This window comes from Chiloscyllium plagiosum, chromosome 25, assembly GCF_004010195.1.
Source record: "Chiloscyllium plagiosum isolate BGI_BamShark_2017 chromosome 25, ASM401019v2, whole genome shotgun sequence".
NCBI classification, from domain to species: domain Eukaryota; kingdom Metazoa; phylum Chordata; class Chondrichthyes; order Orectolobiformes; family Hemiscylliidae; genus Chiloscyllium; species Chiloscyllium plagiosum.
Window position 1 is genome coordinate 27,025,728 of NC_057734.1, and position 19,866 is coordinate 27,045,593.

Below are 19,866 nucleotides of genomic sequence, written 5' to 3' on the forward strand. Positions count from 1 at the left end.
AGTCTCAGTCATTGATTCTGATGAGAATCATGTTCCTTCTGCCAATTATGCCATAACCTCTTTGTGCAGGTCACCAAATCAAAAACTAACAGGTTTTTGCCTTGCACTCAGTATCAATCATTAGCTGCTTGTTTAACAGTTCAAGATTATTCATTGTATTAATTAATTTCACTCTTTTATGAGTGTTTCGCAGTGAAAGAGTCATTAAACTCCCACAGGACAAGAATTCTATTAAAAGAGTTAATGCATCCTTATTTATTGCTATTCCATGTATGAATAAAATTCACATCCTCGTGCTGACTGATATGTATTACAGAACAATGTGGTGCATATAAAACTCAAGTAAAAACAAATCACAAATATAATGATCCACAAGCAATCAAAACAGATATTTTATTAAACTAGGGATCTCTTTAGTGCACAGAATGTTTTTTTTTAAAACATAATCCAGAAATTTCACAGGAGCTTTGGCAACCAAATACAAGAAAATAGCCTCAAATCCATTGAGGATGTTGACTCAAGAGGTTGTCTGTAATAAAAAGCCTTTTTATTGTTTGGCTAAATTTACTTTGCCAGTTGAATTGAACAATAAAAGTGCAGTCTACTAGGTCACTTCTTCACTTCGCCAAGATCTTCAATGGAGTCATCATCCACCTGTAAGAATAATCTACAGTAATAAACTGAAGCCACTTAAAGTACGAAGTAACAGCTTTGCACTCAAGTCTTACATTATGCAGAGAAGCCAAATAACCATGAAACAAAATGTTCTGCCAGCTTTAATCAGTGCTATATACTTAGAATCATTGAGATACACAGCACGGAAACAAAGCCTTTGCTCCAACTCATCCATGCCGATCGAGTTTCCCAAACTAAACTAGTCCCATTTGCTAGCATTTGGCCCATATCCCTTTAAACCCGTCCTACTCATGTATCCGTCCAAATGCCTTTTAAATTCTTTAATTATACCAGCTTCCACCACCTCCTCTGACAGCTCATTCCATACACGCACTATCCTCTACTTGAAAAAGTTGCCCATTTTAAATCTTTCGCCTCTCATCTTAAGCCCATACCCTCTAGTTTTGGACTCCCCACCCCAGGGAAAAGACCTTGTCTATTCACTCTGTACATGCCCCTCATGATTTTATAAACTTTAATAAAGGTCACTCTTCAGACTCTGATGTTCCAGAGAAAACACCCTAAACGATGCAGCCTCTTAGCTCAAACACTCCAACCTTGACAACACCCTTGTAAATCTTTTCTGAAACTAAGTTTCACAGCATCTTTCCTAAACAGGGAAACCAGAACTGAATGCAGTATTTCAAATGTGGCCTAACCAATGTCCTGTACATCCACAATATGACATCCCAATTCCTATACTCAAAACACTGACCAATAAAGGCAAGTATATCAAATGCCTTCTTCACTACTCTGTCTACCCGTGAATCTGAACCCCGAGGTCTCCTTTGTTCAGCAACACTCTCCAGGGTCTTAAGCTTAAGTGTATATGTCCGGCCCAGTTTGCCTTACCAAAATGCAACACCTCACATTTAAGCTAAATTAAACTCAATCTGCCACTCTGTCTGCCCTTTGGACTATCTGAGCAAGGCCCCAATGTACTCTGAGATAACCTTCTTTGCTGTCCACTACACCACCTATTTTGGTGTCATCAGCAAATTTACTAACCATACCTCTTACACTCACATGCAAATTTTTAAAATAAAATGACAACTCAATTGATGAAGGAGTTGTTAGGGCTGACTGCAAGTTTGATGACAGAAGGTAACAAATCACTTTCAAACCTTATACCAACTGGCTTTTTGTAGTACTACTTGCATTTCAGGACAACCTCAATTTCATTCAAACATCACCTCACCTCAATTTTGACCTGGCACAATAGAGATTCAGCCTTTATGCCTTGTCCAGACATCTAACCCTTGCCCTTTTCTACCCTCTGCAGAATATTTTATTTCCCCCAATCTGGACATTTCACATGGCCTCTTTGATCTTTTCACTGGGAACAGTCTGCACAACGTATTAATTTCATTGCTCCCCTCATTCATTTTAACCTCTCTCCTTCTGAACTCTCAACACCAGGTTATAGTCCAACAGGTTTATTTGGAAGCACTAGCTCTTGGAGTTGGCTTCCGTTCTTTTAAATTACATTCTCGAGATAGCTCAGCTTTTCTAACAATTGGTGTGAAGTCTGTCTGTGTCCCAATGTTGAGTCAGACTGACAGGACCTCTTGGAGAAAGTGAGGACTGCAGATGCTGGAGATCAGAGTCGAGAGTGTGGTGCTAGAAAAGCACAGCCGGTGGACTGAATAAGCGATCATCTGAGTGTTGGTTGCGTGAGACAGACAGGCTTACAGGATAAGCTTCATCTTGATCTCGCTCTCTAAACTTAACAAGCAGTTGACCCATTGTCTCCTGGGACTCGATGGTGACAGAATCTTTGAGGTAACCCGCACACTTACGAGTCACTTTGTGCAAACCAGGATTAAATCTGGGTTAGAATCCCCAGACATAGAGTAAAATAAAAAAAAGAGAGGGGTTCGAGTCCCTGTGAGAAATAAAGTGAATAAAGGGTTAATGTTCTCTCGGGAAAAAGGAGTTTAAAGTTCCTCTTTCAGTCACAAGGCTTGAGGCTCTGGAGCAGGAAAAAAAGGTTAGAATTTGGTGGTACTTAAAGTTATTGCCCTTGTCCCCCACACCTCCCCTTAGGGGTACGTTTAGGGCCACACAGCATCACTGGGAAAAGGGGGAGAATGTGGAGCTAGTCCACTCGGATCCCAACAGTGAAGTGCATTTACTGCCAAGGAAGGTTTGTCTGGGTTTTTGTTGAGGGAGTCTCAGTTTCTGGACTGTGGATTCGAGTCTTTGTTCTGGGGGAGGGGAGTGGCGTGGCATAGCATAGACTGCGGTCTGCTGCGAGGCTTTTCTTTTTTTGTGGGTGTGATTTAGTCATGAGGGTATGGCTGGTCTTTCTTTCCGTCGTGGCCTCATCTGATGGGGTGGAGTGGTGGTAGTTGGTCCAGTTTCTTGGGTCACTGGGGGGGTTCAATGTAAGTTGTGCTGCTGAGAGTATTTGATATTTAAATAGTTTGGTTAGATAAAATACTGGTTCAAAAAATCCTTTTCAGTAACTGTTTTTTGTCGTCTTTGACTCAGGATCTCAATTCAATGTGTTTGTGGGTTTTGTAATAGGACAGATTTTATTTTTACATTAATATTGTACATTATGCCCTTTTTAAAATGTGTAACCTTAAAACAAGGTAATTGAGGACCTTGAGCCCCTGATTTGTTTGAAATTCTACAATGCCTGTTTCAAAAACATAATTGTCATGTTTTAGCCAGATGCAAATACTGTACTATATCTTTGCGGTTGTGTTTTTAATGCAAAGTGTTCATAAAAAGAAGAATGCATTTTAAGTTTGATGTTTTGTTTAGATTTTAGAGAGTTTTAGAACTTGAGGCGGAGCTGTTTAAGTTCTTTCAACTATTGTTTAGACTTCATTGGCCTCCTTCATATTGCAAATTCAAACAATGTTGATCTCTGCCAAAGTTGCGATTGTTTTATTTGGGAAGTTTCATTTGGAGAACATAATATATTCTGCATTTATTTCCTACGAATATTCGAGATTTAGATCTGAACTGAAACTGCCTCTTCAATGGCTTAAGCACAGGAAAAATTTTGTTGTTTTCTTAGTGTTCCAGATTTTTGAAGTACTTTTCCTGACAGCTTTCACATTAGCCAAGTAGCAATTTGTTAAAGGAAAATAATTTTTGAATAATCTGAATGAGGTACTCGAGGGTTTGATTCGGGACCACTGATTGTTGTTTATAATTGACTGAATTGTTTAAAAGTACAACTTAGAAGCTTATGGATTATATAAGACTTGATAATGTCATAAAGAGTGAACAGAGTAACAGACTTCAAGACAACTGAGAATTTTGAAATAGGCAAACACAATTCAGTATGGTTAAATGTGTGACTGTCTTCATACTGATATCCACCTTGGCAAGGAAGGAATAAGACAGGAAATGCAAAAAATACTTTCAGCAGCTAACATCGTCTCTAGAGTTTCTCCATTCACAGGTAAAACACGCATTTGGACCACCACCCGCTCCTCCACAACCTGATCCAACAGATTTAGATTCAATCAGCTTCCCAGTCATGAGCACAAAAAGTGAAGAAGCTAACACTGAAGAGGAGGGCGGTACACTTTTTGTCAGTGTCCTTCCTATGGACATTAAACCACGTGAGCTTTACCTTGTCTTTCAATCATTTAAGGGATATGATGGTTCACTGATCAAGCTAACATCACAACAGCTAGTTGGCTTTATTACATTTAACAGCAGAGCGGGAGAAGCAGCAAAGAATGCTGCATTCACCCAGCCTGCTGCTGCAGCTGCTGCACTTCACGCTCAGATGCGCTGATATCCTCCATCTGAAGCTTCTCCAGAAGGATGGAAGTCTCATCAGTTTTGTTAAGTATTTAATGGCCCTTATCAGAGAATTCAGATTTCTCTGTAGAGTGACGTGCAAGGACAGACTGAATTTTGTTTTCAGGTAGGACTTTACTGAAGGAGATTTTGGATAACTGGCTTGTTACCTCTCAACTTGGAGGACGTGGAGTGGTCACTAAGGACTGTGGATTTAAGAACTTTACTGGTGAATTTTTTCCCATGTTGAAGGATCCTATCTACTGCATGGACTAGTAATTTTTGTTGTTATAATCATTGTTTGTTGTGTGTCAATAACTTGCTTAAGTAATGGCTGTAAGATTCTTATGAATAAATTGGTCGTGCCTTTCTCATCCCCGATCTCGGTGGTTATCGTGGAATGATAAAAGGAGGGAATGAGATATTAAAGAGTTAATTTGTTCTACAGACCTGCAATAAAATGAATAGCCCAGGGGTAGGGTGGTGTGTCTTTGTCTTATAGGTGGAATGTAGGAGGTTTACATGGCTATTTCCTTGCCATTCAGGGATGATTTACATTTCATCCAGAAATCAATAAGAACATTATAGTTGGAATTTGACTACTTCCCTGTAGTTACAAAAAACAATTTGCAACAGACTTGACCATTAAGGGATGATTTGCATTATATAGTTTCTGGAGATGGAGTGGTCACTGCACTGTGTCTTGATTGACATGTGACAATGGGGGAGCTGCCTGGGGTTTGCCTTGTGGGTAGTACCAACCATGATGTAAAGATTTTTGTATAAGATTTTTGTTACCTTTGTTCATGGAGAGTTTTTGCCATGACCCCATAAGCCCTGCAAGGTGTGTTAAAGGTTTCTCCAAAGCTTATACTGTACTGTGCTTAATAAAATTTGCTTGTGCACAGAAGTTGATGTTTGCAGCTGCATCAGGTCTCTAAGAATCTCAAAAGTAAAAGAACTTAACAGCTCCTATACGTATGCATACAAGTTTATGGGGTGAATTTGTTTTTGCAGAATTACATTTTATTTTGCTCAACAACTGCATGAATCCATGTAAAACTGTAAAATTATGCTGACAGCTTGTCAGGCTGACTCAACATTGGGACACAGACAGACTTCACATCTATTGCTAGAAAAGCTAACTATCTTGAGAATGTACTTTAAAATAAATTCTGGGATTTACATATGATAGAACAGAAACCAGCATATCCCATTCTAAAAGATGAAAGATTTAATTTAAAATTGTTTAATCACATCTCCATGACATTGAACTCGTTCTGTGTTCGTGATCTTATTCCCCACAACCACCTGAAGGGGTGGTGCTCCGAAAGCTAGTGCTTCCAAATAAATCAGTTGGGACTATTACCTGGTGTTATGTGATTTTTAACTTTGTCCACCCCAGTCTAATACCAGCATCTCCAAGTCCTTCTGAAATGGCAGGGTTTTATTAGATCCAAACCAGAAATTATTATTTAAATCAAGAATAAGAGTGAATAGATCATTGCCTGACCAGTCTCTCTCCAACACTTTTTCTCACCTCCCTCTAGGTCATAACTTCACAAAATATCAAGTCAATCAAGTCATCATTTTACAGACTTGTGCTGACTGCATCTCCTCTGGAGATCAACCCTGCACAACGTTATCCTTCATTAGGACAGTCTTCAGGCCTTCTACCATTTACTTGAACACAGGCCCACCCATTTCCCAACAGCGTCCTCTGCCAGGCTGAATTTTTTAAGTGCTTTCTCCTTTGACCCTTCAGTTCTTTCGAATAAGGAGTCACCATCAAACCCAAATAGAGCCTAGCAATGCATGCTTTTCCATGGATCATTCCCTCCTTCCTTTCCACTATCCCAGTATATTGTTGACTGTGAATCAGTGGAATGTCTTATTCTCAATGTAGACTAGAAAGTTTCATCAACCTCGCCTCCAATTTCCATTCTTCCCTCACCTTCACACAGTCAGTCTCTAAATATTCTCTTCAATTCCTCAACTACTATCTCTGGGATTGATTGTGAACTAATATCTACTATAAGTGCAATGACCATCAGCTCCCATGACCACACTTTCCTCCATCCTGCAACCCCGAGGACTCTATGTCCTTCTCTCAGTTTCTCCACCAGCTATGAGATCTCCAGTGTCTGTAATATTGTCTTTCAATTATATATTGTTTCTACTTCTGAAAGACAGCTACGTATGTTTAAAATGTAAAAAATAGTCAGGGCTAGCGGTAATTATGGAGCATGAAACACCATGTCACTGCTCTTTGACTTTCCATCTGGTTTAATTTTTTTTGGCTAACGTTTAGCAATTTTGATGCAAGGTCTCAGATGCCAGATAATATTCCTAGCATTTTCTATTTTTATTTCAGATTTCCAGCACTGGTGGAATTCTTCTTTTGTACAATTACATACGTCATTAAGGCCATATGGTATAATTGCATTGGTCAATTAATTAGGCTAACCTTCAGGATTTTGACAATTACATCTTTCTCAGTTTTCACTTCAGAGTGTCTAACTCCAAATTGAAAATAGTTTCCTCTAAATAAGAAAATTCATTTTCCAACTTTTCATTGTCAAAAGAAAATAAAATAAAAATTTGGACTGACAAAAATCTATACATTTTGTAAATGATTAACAATTACTATTCAAAATAAACCAAAAACTATTGTATGTACTGCTTTTATTGGGCTTAGTCTTTTCAGTAAGTTTTATTCTCTAATGTAAAATTAAAGAGCCAATTGTTGTTTCAATTTGAAATTCTCTTTCCTATTTTTCAAACTTCTGCTTATAGTCATATAAAAAAAGCACACTGATTCTGAATAATAGTCAGCAAAGTTGTACCCTGAATGACGCATGCAGAAATCTTTCTGCACCTCACACATTCTACTGTACAAGGTTGGAAATTACAAGTGTTAATTACAGTAGTCAAAAGACAAACTGGTCTGGATGAAGTTTGCTCACTGAGCTGGAAGGTTCGTTTTCACTTGTTCCGTCACCATATTATGGTGATGAAATGCCTGAAAATGAATCTTCTAGCTCAGTGAGCAAACTTACATCCAGAACCTCAACCTGAGCTACAAATCTTCTCAAAACTCACTAACAAACTGGTCTTTTAGTCTTACCTCTGGCCATTTTTCTTGAATAACATCCATAATATCATCTGTGACATCACCCTGAATCGTGATTTCATCTTCTCCTGTAACTGATGCTCCACAGGAGAACTTCTGAGCAAAGAATCTCTGTGCTTCTTTTAGCTCGATCTCTGTTAATACAAAGGAGATCCACCAATAATGGCATCAACCAAATTTGTGTTCCAGATTCAGAACAACAATGTAAGGATGAAGGTTACCCATTTTATCTAGTAATGTAATTTAGCTGAGTCAGTTTGTCGGCTTCACATTAAATAGTTACAAGATGATTCACTCATGCTGAGACTGGGGAGCAACAAACTATAATAAATAGAAAACAATTGTACCTATGGAATGTCTCCCAATCCAAATTTTTCACACTCTCCATAATGCAAGAAAAATTAAGAGGACAATTAAAAAGAAAACAGTAAATACTTGCCAAAAGTTGCAAGGCCACATACTCTAGTTACATATTTCTTTTTTGCTCTTGGAATTTTAGCTATTGTAACCTTTTGCGGTGCTGTCTTCTTTTTTTGTTTAATTATGCCTCGGCCACCTAAAGGAACAAAAAGGAACTTATTTAGCAAAACAGAAGGTAATTCCTCAGGCTACACTTGGTTTATAATGAACAGATCACACATAGTAATTTAACAAGTGTACAAAGCAAGTCTGACATAAATTTGAGATGTATTCCTGACGAAAGGCTTATGCCCAAAATGTCGACTCTCCTGCTCCTCAGATGCTGATCTCCAGCATCTGCAGTCCTCACTTTCTACTATTTAAGATGCATTTGTCTTTTAAGCATTTCTACGAAGCTAAATTCACCAAGTACCTGACTTAGTAGCTTAGATTTGTCAAAGTATGTGATATTAAGTAATAGCAGTGACAGACATATAATGGTTGCTGAGAGGGAAATTTTAAGACTTGTAATGTGCTTGTCCGTGCTGATCTCGTTTCTAAATTCATAACTAAATTTGAAGTATTCACTGAACATGAAAGTATTTTCTAGATCTTCATTTGACATTTTAAGTTATATATCTTGTTACTACCATTATGTGAGACCTAAATTGTGGTCATCATATATTAACTATGAGTATGACACCCTAAGTAGAGCTGTAAAAGCAATTCATTGTGCAGGGTTGTTGTGGAGCCCCAAAATGGGTGACAACAAGACTTATATGTAGACCTGTTATTTAGCCGTGCATTGTAATTTCTAAAACTATTGACCAAAGTAGCCAGTGTTTGGGCTGGAGCAGTACCTGGTGTCAGTGGCAACGTCCAGCAAGGATCTCAGTGGAAGCGAGATGGCTTCAAAGAGTGGTCTGTTCCAACAGCAGCAACACAGCAAAGGGAACTCATGGCTGGCCACCAAGCCCATGGCACAGCATGTAATAAGGACTGTAAAGTTAAACACTATCTGTTTATTTTTCTGTCCTTGTGTTTTCGTAGAATTCCTAAATGTAGAAGCAAGCCATTCAGCCCATTAAGTCCACACCGAACCTCCAAACATTCCACACCGACCAATCCCACACAGGCCAACTCTGTAACCCTGCATTTTCCATGGCCAATCCACCTAACCTACTCATCTTTGGAATATGGGAGGAAATCGGAACACCCAGAGGAAACCTACACAAACTGGGAGAATGCACAAACTCCACACAGACAGTCGCCCAAGGCTGGAATCGAACCTGGGTCCCTGGGCCTGTGAGACAGCAATGCTAACCACTGAGCCACCTCATATGAGCCACCGTGCTGCCCCATTTGAGCCACTGTGCCATGTTCTGTGTTTTGGTTTATTTTTCTGTGTTTTAAGATGGTGCCAGAGACTGGCAACATTGTACAACATTTTTCACTGTATTTTGTAACAAAATAAACAAGAATAAATAAGTTCTTGACACTTATTTGAATGAATCAGTTATGCCTAAGCACGTTTATCCAATTAAGTAAATGCAAGAAGGCCCACAGTAAGTTTGCTGATTAAGTCAGGAAACGGTACCAGAACTAGTGACTTTGGAAGGCAGGAGTGAAATTAGTGAAGACTTCTCACTGTTGTTTACAATTCTGTCGAAGCGTTTAAATGTGATAGCAGTAATAGGTGGACTTTAATGGCAATCTTGAGCAGTCAATATTCACTATTTAGGCTCCCTTATGAATTAATGTCATTTGGGAAATGTATCTCAGCAAGGAGTCAACACTTCCAGGAAAACAAGTGTACGGAAATCTAGAATGTTTCCTTCAGAATTGTTCTCTTCACAAGTTTTGTTTTGCAGACAATTGCTGCAATCTTCTAATGGTTACCATAATTGCAGTGCTATCTCACAGGAAACCAAAGCAGCTGCAGAAATGGGTCGTTTTTAATTCTATGGCAAACTGTTTATTTTGTAAATAACCAGCCAGTTAATAATATTTGCACAAATTAATGGCTGATTCCTAATTGCCAAATCTCTTAGATCCTTTCTGGTACACTAGGGTTGTTCAGTTAGGTCTGTGCGACCAAAGTGAGGAAGAAATGAAACAAGCCTGGAAAAAAGAGTACTTGGAAACAGTAAATAGTTTTAATAGGATGAAATTGAAGGTGCTCATATATAAACATGGAGGAACATAGTTAAAAGAGTTAAATGTTTTTGACTGAATGATTGCAATATAATTCAGTAGATATTTCAAATTACTGATGAATTTAGAAAGTGATCTTCTATACCAGCAGGCACAGAACTGGTCTTACAAGTTTCCTGTCACTCAGCAACCATTATATGTCTCTTATTGCCAATACTTAGTGTCACATACTTTTCACAAATCCAAGCTAATGTGACAGGTACTTGGTGAATTTAGATTTATAGAAATGCTTAAAACGCAAGCACATTTTGTTTAAAATCAGCTTCTATGACTAATGAGGATGGAGTGTTGATTCAAACGTGTCCCCAGAAATCAAGTTAACTGTTAAATTATGGAAATACAAGTATGGCGGAAAATAAAATACATTTTGTTGAAGCTTTTCATCTTGCACTATTCAGGACAATTTGCTAGAAATACCAATTTAAAGGGAAACCAATATTTATACACAATTAGGGGAGTGTGCCAATTAGACTCCACAATTACAAATGGATTCTGACTGGTAGATGTGTTGCCCTCAGAAATGAACTAGAGAACAAGAGCCTTGTGTACAAGTTCTTTCTATCCGCAAAGAACTGGATTCTTTGTGTTAATACATGTAGCTTTCTGAATTGGAGTGTGCCTTATTGCAAGTCTGACTGATGATCCTAAAAGGATTGCCAGCATAATTCTTAGCACAGCCAGGATTACTTAGTAAATATTGTTCAATTACTGAATCGCCTCAAATGTTGAACATAGTGTGGAGTGTTTTGCAAGCAAATGCTAGTTGGGTAATAAATACTGTGCTTGTTGCAATTAGCCAAAGGAGTATGCTGTTTGATACAGCTTGCCAGTCTTTGGGACATATAACCTACATACCTAGCATCACAATGACTCTGAAATTCATACATCATATTACATGTGTGATGTGCAGACTGTCTTTTTGGCTTAATGGCAATATCCTATTAGCGGTGAAACCATTTGTGTAGCTAATGCATAGTAGCTCAGACTTTTAAAGAGACCTTACAGAGTATTTGGAGGTAGGCTGGGCACTTTCTGAGCATAACAGGATAATTTTAGAGCTTTCCACTAGCTTGAGCAACAGGTGAAGCTAGATATTTCATGCTGATACCATGAAGTACAAAACAAGCATTTTCCATCAATAACAGGATGTTGCTATCAAGATAAAGATACAATCTATCCAAACACAAATGAATAAAGTGGTATAACAATTCCAGTTCTAGTGCGATGCTAGGTATGGAGGCTATACATTCCAAAGACTGGCAGATATCAAAAGGCACATCACAAAACTATCTTCAACAGAAGAAATGTCATTGAGAGCCATTGAGTCATACCGCGTGGAAACAGACCCTTCAGTCCAACTCATCCATGCTGACCAGGTTTCCCAATCTAAACTAGTCCCATTTGCCTGCATTTGGCTCATATTCCTCGAAACCTTTCCTATTCGTGTATCTGTTGTAACTGTATCTTCATCCAGCACTTCCTCTGGCAGTTCATTCCAAAACCATCCTTCATATGAAAAAGTTGCCCCTCAGATTCCTTTTAAATCTTTCTCCTCTCTCATCTTAAAAATAGGTCCTCTTGTTTTGAACTTCTCCACCCTAGGGAAAAGACCTTTGCTTTTCACCTTATTTATGTCCCTCATGATTTTATAAACCTCAATAAAGGTCACCCCTCAACCTCCTATGCTCCAGTGAGAAAAGTCCCAATTTCTCCTTATTACTCCAATCCCAGTAAGATCCTTGTAAATCTTTCCTGAACGCTCTCTGATTTAATAATATCCTTACCAGGTGAGTAGAACTGTACACAGTACTCAAAAAGTGGCCTTACCAACGCCCTGTACAAGCACAACAGAACGTCCTAACTCCTGTATTCAAATTGCGAAGCAACAAAGGCAAATGTGCCAAACACCTTCTTTACCACTCTGTTTATCCATGACACAACTTTCAAAGAACTATGTACCTGAATGCCTAGGTCTCTGTTCGACAACACTAGCCAAGGCCCTACCATTAACTGTATAAGTCTTGCCTTTGTTTGTTTTACTAAAATGAAACAACATATATTTATTCAAATTAAACTCTATCTGCTACTTCTTGGCCCACTGGCCCATTTTTCAAGGTCCCTTTGTCATCTCACTGTCCACTATACCATCAATTTTGGTGTCATCTGTAAACTTACTAACCATGCTTCCTAAATTCTCATCCAAATCTTTTATATAAATGACAAACAACAGTAGACCCATCATTGATCCCTGCAAAGACTGTTGGTCACAGGCCTTCAGTCTGAAAAACAATCTTCCACTATTCCCCTCTGTCTCCTACCATCAAGCCACTTTTGTATCCAGTTGGCAAGCTCACCCCAAATCTCGCATGATCTAACTTTATTAACCAGTCTACCATGCAGAGCCTTGCCAAACAACGAAGTCTCTGGTTACTTCTCAGTTAATGTCTTAACTAATCAGTGTCAAACTGCCTGGTTTATAATTTACACAAAATTTGGCAGTTAACTGCCTGACATCATTCAACTGTTGCATTATCCAAGGCAATGACTCAACTAATTGGAGTCCAATCAGCATTCTCTTCTCGTACACTATAAAATAAACGTGTTCTTCTTTAGATTGGTATTTCTTGTAAATTGTCTTGATGAATGAAAGACAAAAAGCTTAAAGTGCCTTTTGCAGGTCTGTACTACCAAACAATTCTACAAATATTTAAAATAAAGACATAGTAACCTCGTCGTTGTTTCTTCTTTTCTTCTTCCTCTCCTACTGGCGGTTCCCCCCCTCCTGCATCTTGTTGTGGGCTTTGATCTATTTTTTAAAAAAAATTGCACTACTTGGTGAAATTCCATTTAAAATGAAAACTAACTGCTAACCTTGAAGAAAACAGATACAAACCCAAAACCATTTCAGGTAAAAGCCCCTGGTTTTCTGATCCACACGTTCAAGCATAATCTCACTGGCCAAGAGAGCACGTGCAAGGATGTTGATAAAAACAAATGTAAAATAGTATTTTCATCAGGGAAGGTTAAGATCAAACTGTAAGCACTTCTGAGGTATCGGAAGACAACTATTCTAGTTAGATTTAAAACGCACCTTTGTTACAAAGGTTACTGTGGCAAAAATATTACGAATCTTACAATACCGAGTAAGTTGAGGGGAAAAGGTGTTTGTTGTAAGTGTGAATTATGGTAGAAAACTAGAGTATAGCAAATGTTACAATAAAATTCAAAAAGTGAAAAAGAACAACTTGTAAATTCCTAGGACAATTGTCTTGGCTCTGTTGTCTGTAAACTCAAAGAATGACAACATACGAGTAACCTACTGCACACTGAATTGAGTGAGCTGGGTCTTTTGTATCAGTGGTGGTACCAATACTTTCAGGCCAGTAAGTCCAGGTTCAAACCTCATTCCACCCAGTGTGTAATAACATGTCCAGCATGTTGATTACAAACATCTCCTTTAAAGCATGGGTTAAACTAGAATAGCCAAAATGTCAACATTATCCAGAAAAAAAAAAAATCAGATGTGGCTTGACTGGATGAAAATTACTTTTTTGAAAAGGTCGGTATTGAATATAAAGGGTAATCTGATGAATATTGTATAAAGTTCACAAATGAAAATATGGACCCTCATTAAGGGGACAAAGGAATTGAAAATGGACAGAAAATCAAGAATTTCTTTTGATTACTATGATGCAAATTGAGTAAAACCCAAGAATGGATGTTGTTTTTGTTGAATAAAAGACATAACTGAAGGCTGTATCTGAATGCACATGGTTTATCTTTTTGTTTTGAATGTTAAGAGTGCAAACTAGAAATAAGTATGATCTGATAGCTTTTACAGACATAGTTACAGGATAATTTAGTTTGATATATGGATTCTGAAGGGTAGAGAACAGCAAGGACAGGAAACCACAAAAAGACAGCAGGGTGACTCTGTTAGTTAATAATAGCACAATAGTCAGGGATGACTCAACTTGAAGAAATCAGGACGTGGATGTGGTTTGGGTAAATGAGAAATGATACAGAAAAGAAGTCACTTACAAGATGCCAACAGTATCCTCACAATAAGGTGAAGTATAAAGGAAAAAAATAACAGAAGTATATAATAAAGACACAGTGATAATCATAGGAGGTTTTAATCTAAATAAACCCTGGATGAAAATCAGATAGGAAAGTAATTTAGCTAAGGAATTAATTGACTGTTTTTGGGAGAGTTTCTTAAACAGCACATTCTGGACCCAACCAGACAGAGTTGTATCAGACCTGGTAAGATATGATTAATGAATGGCCTCTGAAGATTCCTAGGTATCAGCCACCGGAACATGATTGAATTTTCCAAATAGTTTGAGGGACAAAGATTATTTTAAATTTAAATAAGGGCAATTACGAGGCCATGAAAGCACAAGCTCGGCAAAGTGTACTGGCAAATTAGGTTAAATGATAAGTCAATCGAGGCACACTAGAAAAGATATTTATCAAGGAAATATTTCAGAATACACAGAATAAATATTTTCAATGAGAAAGGAGAATTTCAAGGGGCAGACTCACCATCTATGGTTAACTAAAACAGTTAAAGACAGAATCAAACTTAAAGAAAGTATAATTGTGCAGGTCAGAAGATTGGACTGAGTATAAATCACACAAAAATTGACTAAAAGATTAATGCGGTGGGGGGATAAGAATAAAAAAAAGGAAGCTAGCTAGAAATATTAAAAACAAATAGTAAGAGCTTCTATGAATATTTTTAATAGGTGAACATTGGCCCAATAGAACCAGAGTCTGGGGAATTAATTTGCAAAATCCACAGATAACAGCTGAATGGAGCAGATAATATTCAGGTACAGATCAAGGTGATCACACAGCATCAACACCATGAGCAGACACAATGGCTTCTGATTCTGGAGGTCTCTGCCACACACAGACCTTGGATGTCCATATGGTGACAGGAAAAATAAGAGGGAATGTATATTGGAGCTGCAAACTGCCAAGTACCTTCACTTAATGATCGTCTTAGTGTCTTAAAACAAAAAGAGGCTGATTCATTAGTTTTAATATTCCAAAGTTCCCTTGATTTGGAGATGGTTCTGTTAGACTGAAAAACAACAAATATAACTTTTTCATTCAAAATGGAAGAGAAACGGAAAGCCAGAAACTGCAGGCCCATTAGCTTAATGTCTGATACAAGGAAGATATTGAGGCAGGACATTTAGAGTAGAGTAGAGTAATTAGGCAAAAAACTTCATGATGCTGTGAAAAGAAAATCATATTTAACTAACTTGTTGGAGTTCTTTGAATAAGTAATATGCTGTGAATAAAGGGGGAATGTACTTCGATATCCAGAGGCAAGAGATAAAATAAGAACTTATGGTGTCGGGTTTGACATATTAGCATAGATAAAAGATTGGTTGACTAATTGGAAATAGTATGCTGGTGGCAATGGCCTTGCAGTATTGCTAGATTTTCAATCCAGAAACTCAGCTCGTGTTCTTAAGACCTTAGTTCAAATCTTGTCTGACAGATGGTGGAATTTGAATTAAATAAAGAACCTAGAATTAAGGGTCTAATGATCACCATGAAACCATTGCCAATTGTTGGAAAAACCCATCTCATTCACTAATGTCCTTTAGGGAAGGAGGTCTGTCATCTTTACCTGGTCTGGCCTACATGTGATTCCAGACCCACAGCTATGTGACTGACTCTTAACTTTCCATCTGGGCAATTAATGGTGGCCCAGCCAGAGACGTCCACATTCCGTGAATTTAAAAAAGTAGGCAAAAATGAGTCATTTTCTGGCTGGCAAGTTGTAGCAGGCAATGAGCCAGAGTTTAGTGCTATTTCCTCAATTTTTTACAATTTAAGTAAAATAGTTGGATGAAATGGCCGAAGTTATGATTGCTAAACTTGCTAATGATACAAATATATATAGGAAAGCTGTATTGAAGTGGAAATAAGGAGGCTGCAAAAGAGATATAGATAGGTGAAATGAGAGGGCAAAGACACGGCAGATGGAGAATACTATGCGAAAATATGACACTTTCTATTTTGACGGGGTGAATAAAAAAAAATTGGTAAACAGGTAAAGGATTCCAGAATTCAGATGCAGAGAGATCTAGGTGTCCTTGTATATGACCACAGGTACACAAAGTGATTAGGAAAGCTAATATAAAGTTATTGTTCAGTACAAAGGGAATTTATATTTCAGCATACAGGCATTGGTGAGATCACATCTATTTGTCTTCTTTTTCTAAGGAACTATGCAAATGCATTGGCAGCAGTTCAGAGTAGGCATACTGCACTAATGCATGGAATAGGCAGTTTGTGTTATGAAATGTAGGACAATACCTGTACCAACTGGGGTTTAGAGCATTATGAGGTGAGTTGATTCAATGCAACAGGGTACATATGTAAAGGATGTCTTTCTTCAAAGGCAATGGAAGAGAACTCTTTGAATTTCTTTTAGGAAGAGGGAGATAGATTCTTGATAAACAAGAGGTGAAAGGAACGTGGAGTAATCAAATCAGCCATGATCTTATTGAATGGGTGAGCAAGCTTGAGGTGCTGAGTGGCCTACTCTACTCCTAATACCTATGTTTGCATAAAGACCTCTGAAATGTGAATGCTAATATGCAAGTTCAAATAAGCACATAGGTATTGAAATTGCAAGAGCTAAAAAACATCCAGAAAAGAATGTGTGAGTATTTCTGCTATTTGATCACATCTGAAAATCTACAGAGATCTTTTCTGGAAGGCAAAGGGCAGTAGAAAGATGGACAAACCGAGGTGAGGGTTGTCACAAAGCTAGTCCCTTTTTTTTTTCTAAAATCCGTTCCTTGGCTCAAGGAGACTCTGTCCTTGATTTTTTTCAGAGGGGTAATAAACCAGGCCAGGCTCCAATCAGGGATGAAAAGCATTTTGAGAGGCCTTTTGTTTATATGTAAATAGATGAGACTTCAGGACAAAGTGGCCATGTTTTAGAAGTGACCTGTATAATGAAAGGGAGTGGTCAGCTCTCTAGCTGAGCAGTTTAGTTCAGTCCTGAACTGGTGAGGAGTTCAACAGTGAGCTGTGTGGAAACTCTCTCTCTCTCTCTTTCTTTCTTTCTGCCCTTCAACTTCAACCTGTAAGCATGTGTTCCATTTATACTGGTTTTTCAAGGGAGTTGGGCTTATTGGGACTGTTGTGTATATTCGGGACAGCATAATTAAGGCTAGTTTGGATAGATGGAGTTCTGGAGGCGTTCTTCATTTTGTTCTTTGTGTTTCATTCTGTAATGTGAATAAATTTTTGTGTGCTTTAAAATCTAGTAGTCAACCTAGCTAACTTACTCGACGTTATTTTCACTGTACACTTACCAAATCAAATTGCAAAGTTATGCTCTAGGCTGCCTGCTGAAGAATGTTTTGAGCAGTCTGGCCTAGTCCATAACAGAATGGGAGCTCTTTGTGGTAGGTGCTAGTGTCTTTATTTCGGGTGTTGGTTGGTTGGGTAGACAAAGCTTGGGATAGGAATGGCTCTTTCAGTCACCAAAGGTTTTCTGGATGTGGATGCGGTGACTCTGGAAGTTTTGCAACAAGTAAATAAGACCAAGTTGCAGGAATTAGCAGAGAGGCTGGAATTGGAACTGCCTGCTTCTATACGGAAAGGAGTGTTAATTATAGCAGTAGCTCAGCATTTAAACTTGTTGGAGAAACCATCAGAATCTATAAAGATGGCAAGAATTCAATTGCAAAAGAACAGCTTGGGTTAAAGGCAAGAGATAAGGAAAGGACAACAGAAATGAAACAGTTTGAGTTACAAATAAAAGCAGAACAGAGAGAAAGAGAGAGTAGCAGAAGAAAGGGAAAAAGAGAGAGAGCACAGAAAGAAAAAGAGAGTGTTTGAACTTCAAAAACGGACACTTAAAAAGGAAAGTCAGCATAAAAGGCTGGAGATAAAGGCTGAGGGTAGGCCTAGTGAGGATGAGCAAGCCCCTGGCAGTCAGAAGCCTAGTGAGAAATTGTAAGTAAGTATGTTCAAGCATTGCGTAAATTTGATGAGAAGGATGTGGAAGCCTTTTTCATCTCATTTGAAAAGGTCTAAACAAATGCAGTTGCCAGTGGCACTGTGGATTTTGTTGATCCAAACAAAATTTGTAGGTAGGGCTAGTGAGGTATTCGCATCACTATCACAGAAGGTATCTGGGGAGTATGAGGTGGTGAAAAAACCCATTTAAGTGCATATGAACTTGTACCAGAAGCCTACAGACAACGTTTCAGGAATCTAAGGACAGACCCTGGTTAAACCTACTTTGAGTTTGAAAGGGTCAAACAGAGTAATTTCAATTGATGGTTAAGACTTTTAAAAATCGAGCAAACCTACGATGCCCTTCGAGAGGTAATCATTTTCGAAGCATTCAAAAATTCACTGCCTGAAGTAATGCGAACTCATGTGGAAGAGCAGAGTTAAAACAGCAAAGTTCGCAGCTGAGGTGGCTGATGATTATGAGCTGGTCCATAAAACTCAGTTCAGCTTCCAGAATTAATTTCAGTCCATGAGGTATAGAAACTGGGGCAAAGAAAAATCCTCACGTGGAAAGGGAAAGGGAGATCTCAGTGAAGATCATAAGGAGAACTTACCACAGGGTAAAAAAGAAACCCTTGAGGCAAAGAAATTAAAAAGCTCCGGTGTTTTCATTGTAATAAAGTGGGCCACACAAAACCACAGTGTTGGTGGGCTAGGAGAAAGCCAGATGTAGGAAAACAAGACAAACCTGGGCGTTTTGTTGGACTAGTAACAACAAGCACAAGGGAAGTGCCAGATCTGCTTAAAAAATATACATGCAAGGATAAAGTTTATTCATGCAGGCCAGGAGTAGTAGTTAAGGAGGTTACAATATTAAGGGACACAGGATCCTCTCAGTCTGTAATGCTGAAGGATGTGGACATATACACTCCTGAGGTACTATTGCCAGAAAAGGTAACAGGAATTCATGGTGACATAAAAAGTGTTCAATTATGTAAAGTGAGGCTAGAGAGTCCAGACAGAAGTGGAGAATTTGTTGTAGGAGTACTGGACAAACTCTCACCTCCAGGAATACAATTTGTCTTTGCAAATGATATAGCTGATTCACCAGTAGGCGTGCTGCCAACTTTAGTTGAAAAGTAAGTGGAGATGCACGCAACTTAAGATATGGAGAATGTTTATCCAGGAATTTTCCCTGATTGCGTGATCACAAGATCACAGAGGCACAAGCTAATGCAGGATGGAAGAAAACGCACAGATAAGAAAGCTGATGTAGCTTTATCAGAAACTTTCTTTGATCAGGTAAGTGGAAGGTTTCGCTTCGGCGGGTCGGTGTGGACTTGTTGGGCCGAAGGGCCTGTTTCTACACTGTAATGTAATCTAATCTAATCATGAAGAATTTTCCCTGATTGCGTGATCACAAGATCACAGAGGCACAAGCTAATGCAGGATGGAACAAAACGCACAGATAAGAAAGCTGATGTAGCTTTATCAGAAACTTTCTTTGATCAGGTAAGTGGAACAGAGAAGGAGCAAATCGGTAAACATGCAAGTATCGTTAACTCTGCTAAAATGATTGAAATACAGCAAAAAGATGAGAACTTAACACAGTTATCAGATTAGATTAGATTACTTACAGTGTGGAAACAGGCCCTTCGGCCCAACAAGTCCACACC

The 19,866-nt window shown here is 38.4% G+C and overlaps 1 protein-coding gene across 3 annotated transcripts in view; it reads right to left on the minus strand.

Annotated features, from left to right (window-relative positions):
- Positions 1–365: 365 nt before the first annotated feature.
- The window catches only part of denr (density-regulated protein), a 38,060-nt gene continuing 18,559 nt past the window's right edge, over positions 366–19,866 (minus strand). For all 3 annotated transcript variants that reach the window (XM_043715779.1, XM_043715778.1, XM_043715780.1), the window contains 4 exons: positions 12,918–12,995; positions 8,016–8,132; positions 7,571–7,710; positions 366–654 (listed from right to left, as the gene is read on the minus strand). In XM_043715779.1, the coding sequence (XP_043571714.1) occupies positions 610–654; positions 7,571–7,710; positions 8,016–8,132; positions 12,918–12,995 (380 nt within the window). In that variant the 3' untranslated portion in view covers positions 366–609. The remainder of the gene's footprint in view (positions 655–7,570; positions 7,711–8,015; positions 8,133–12,917; positions 12,996–19,866) is intronic.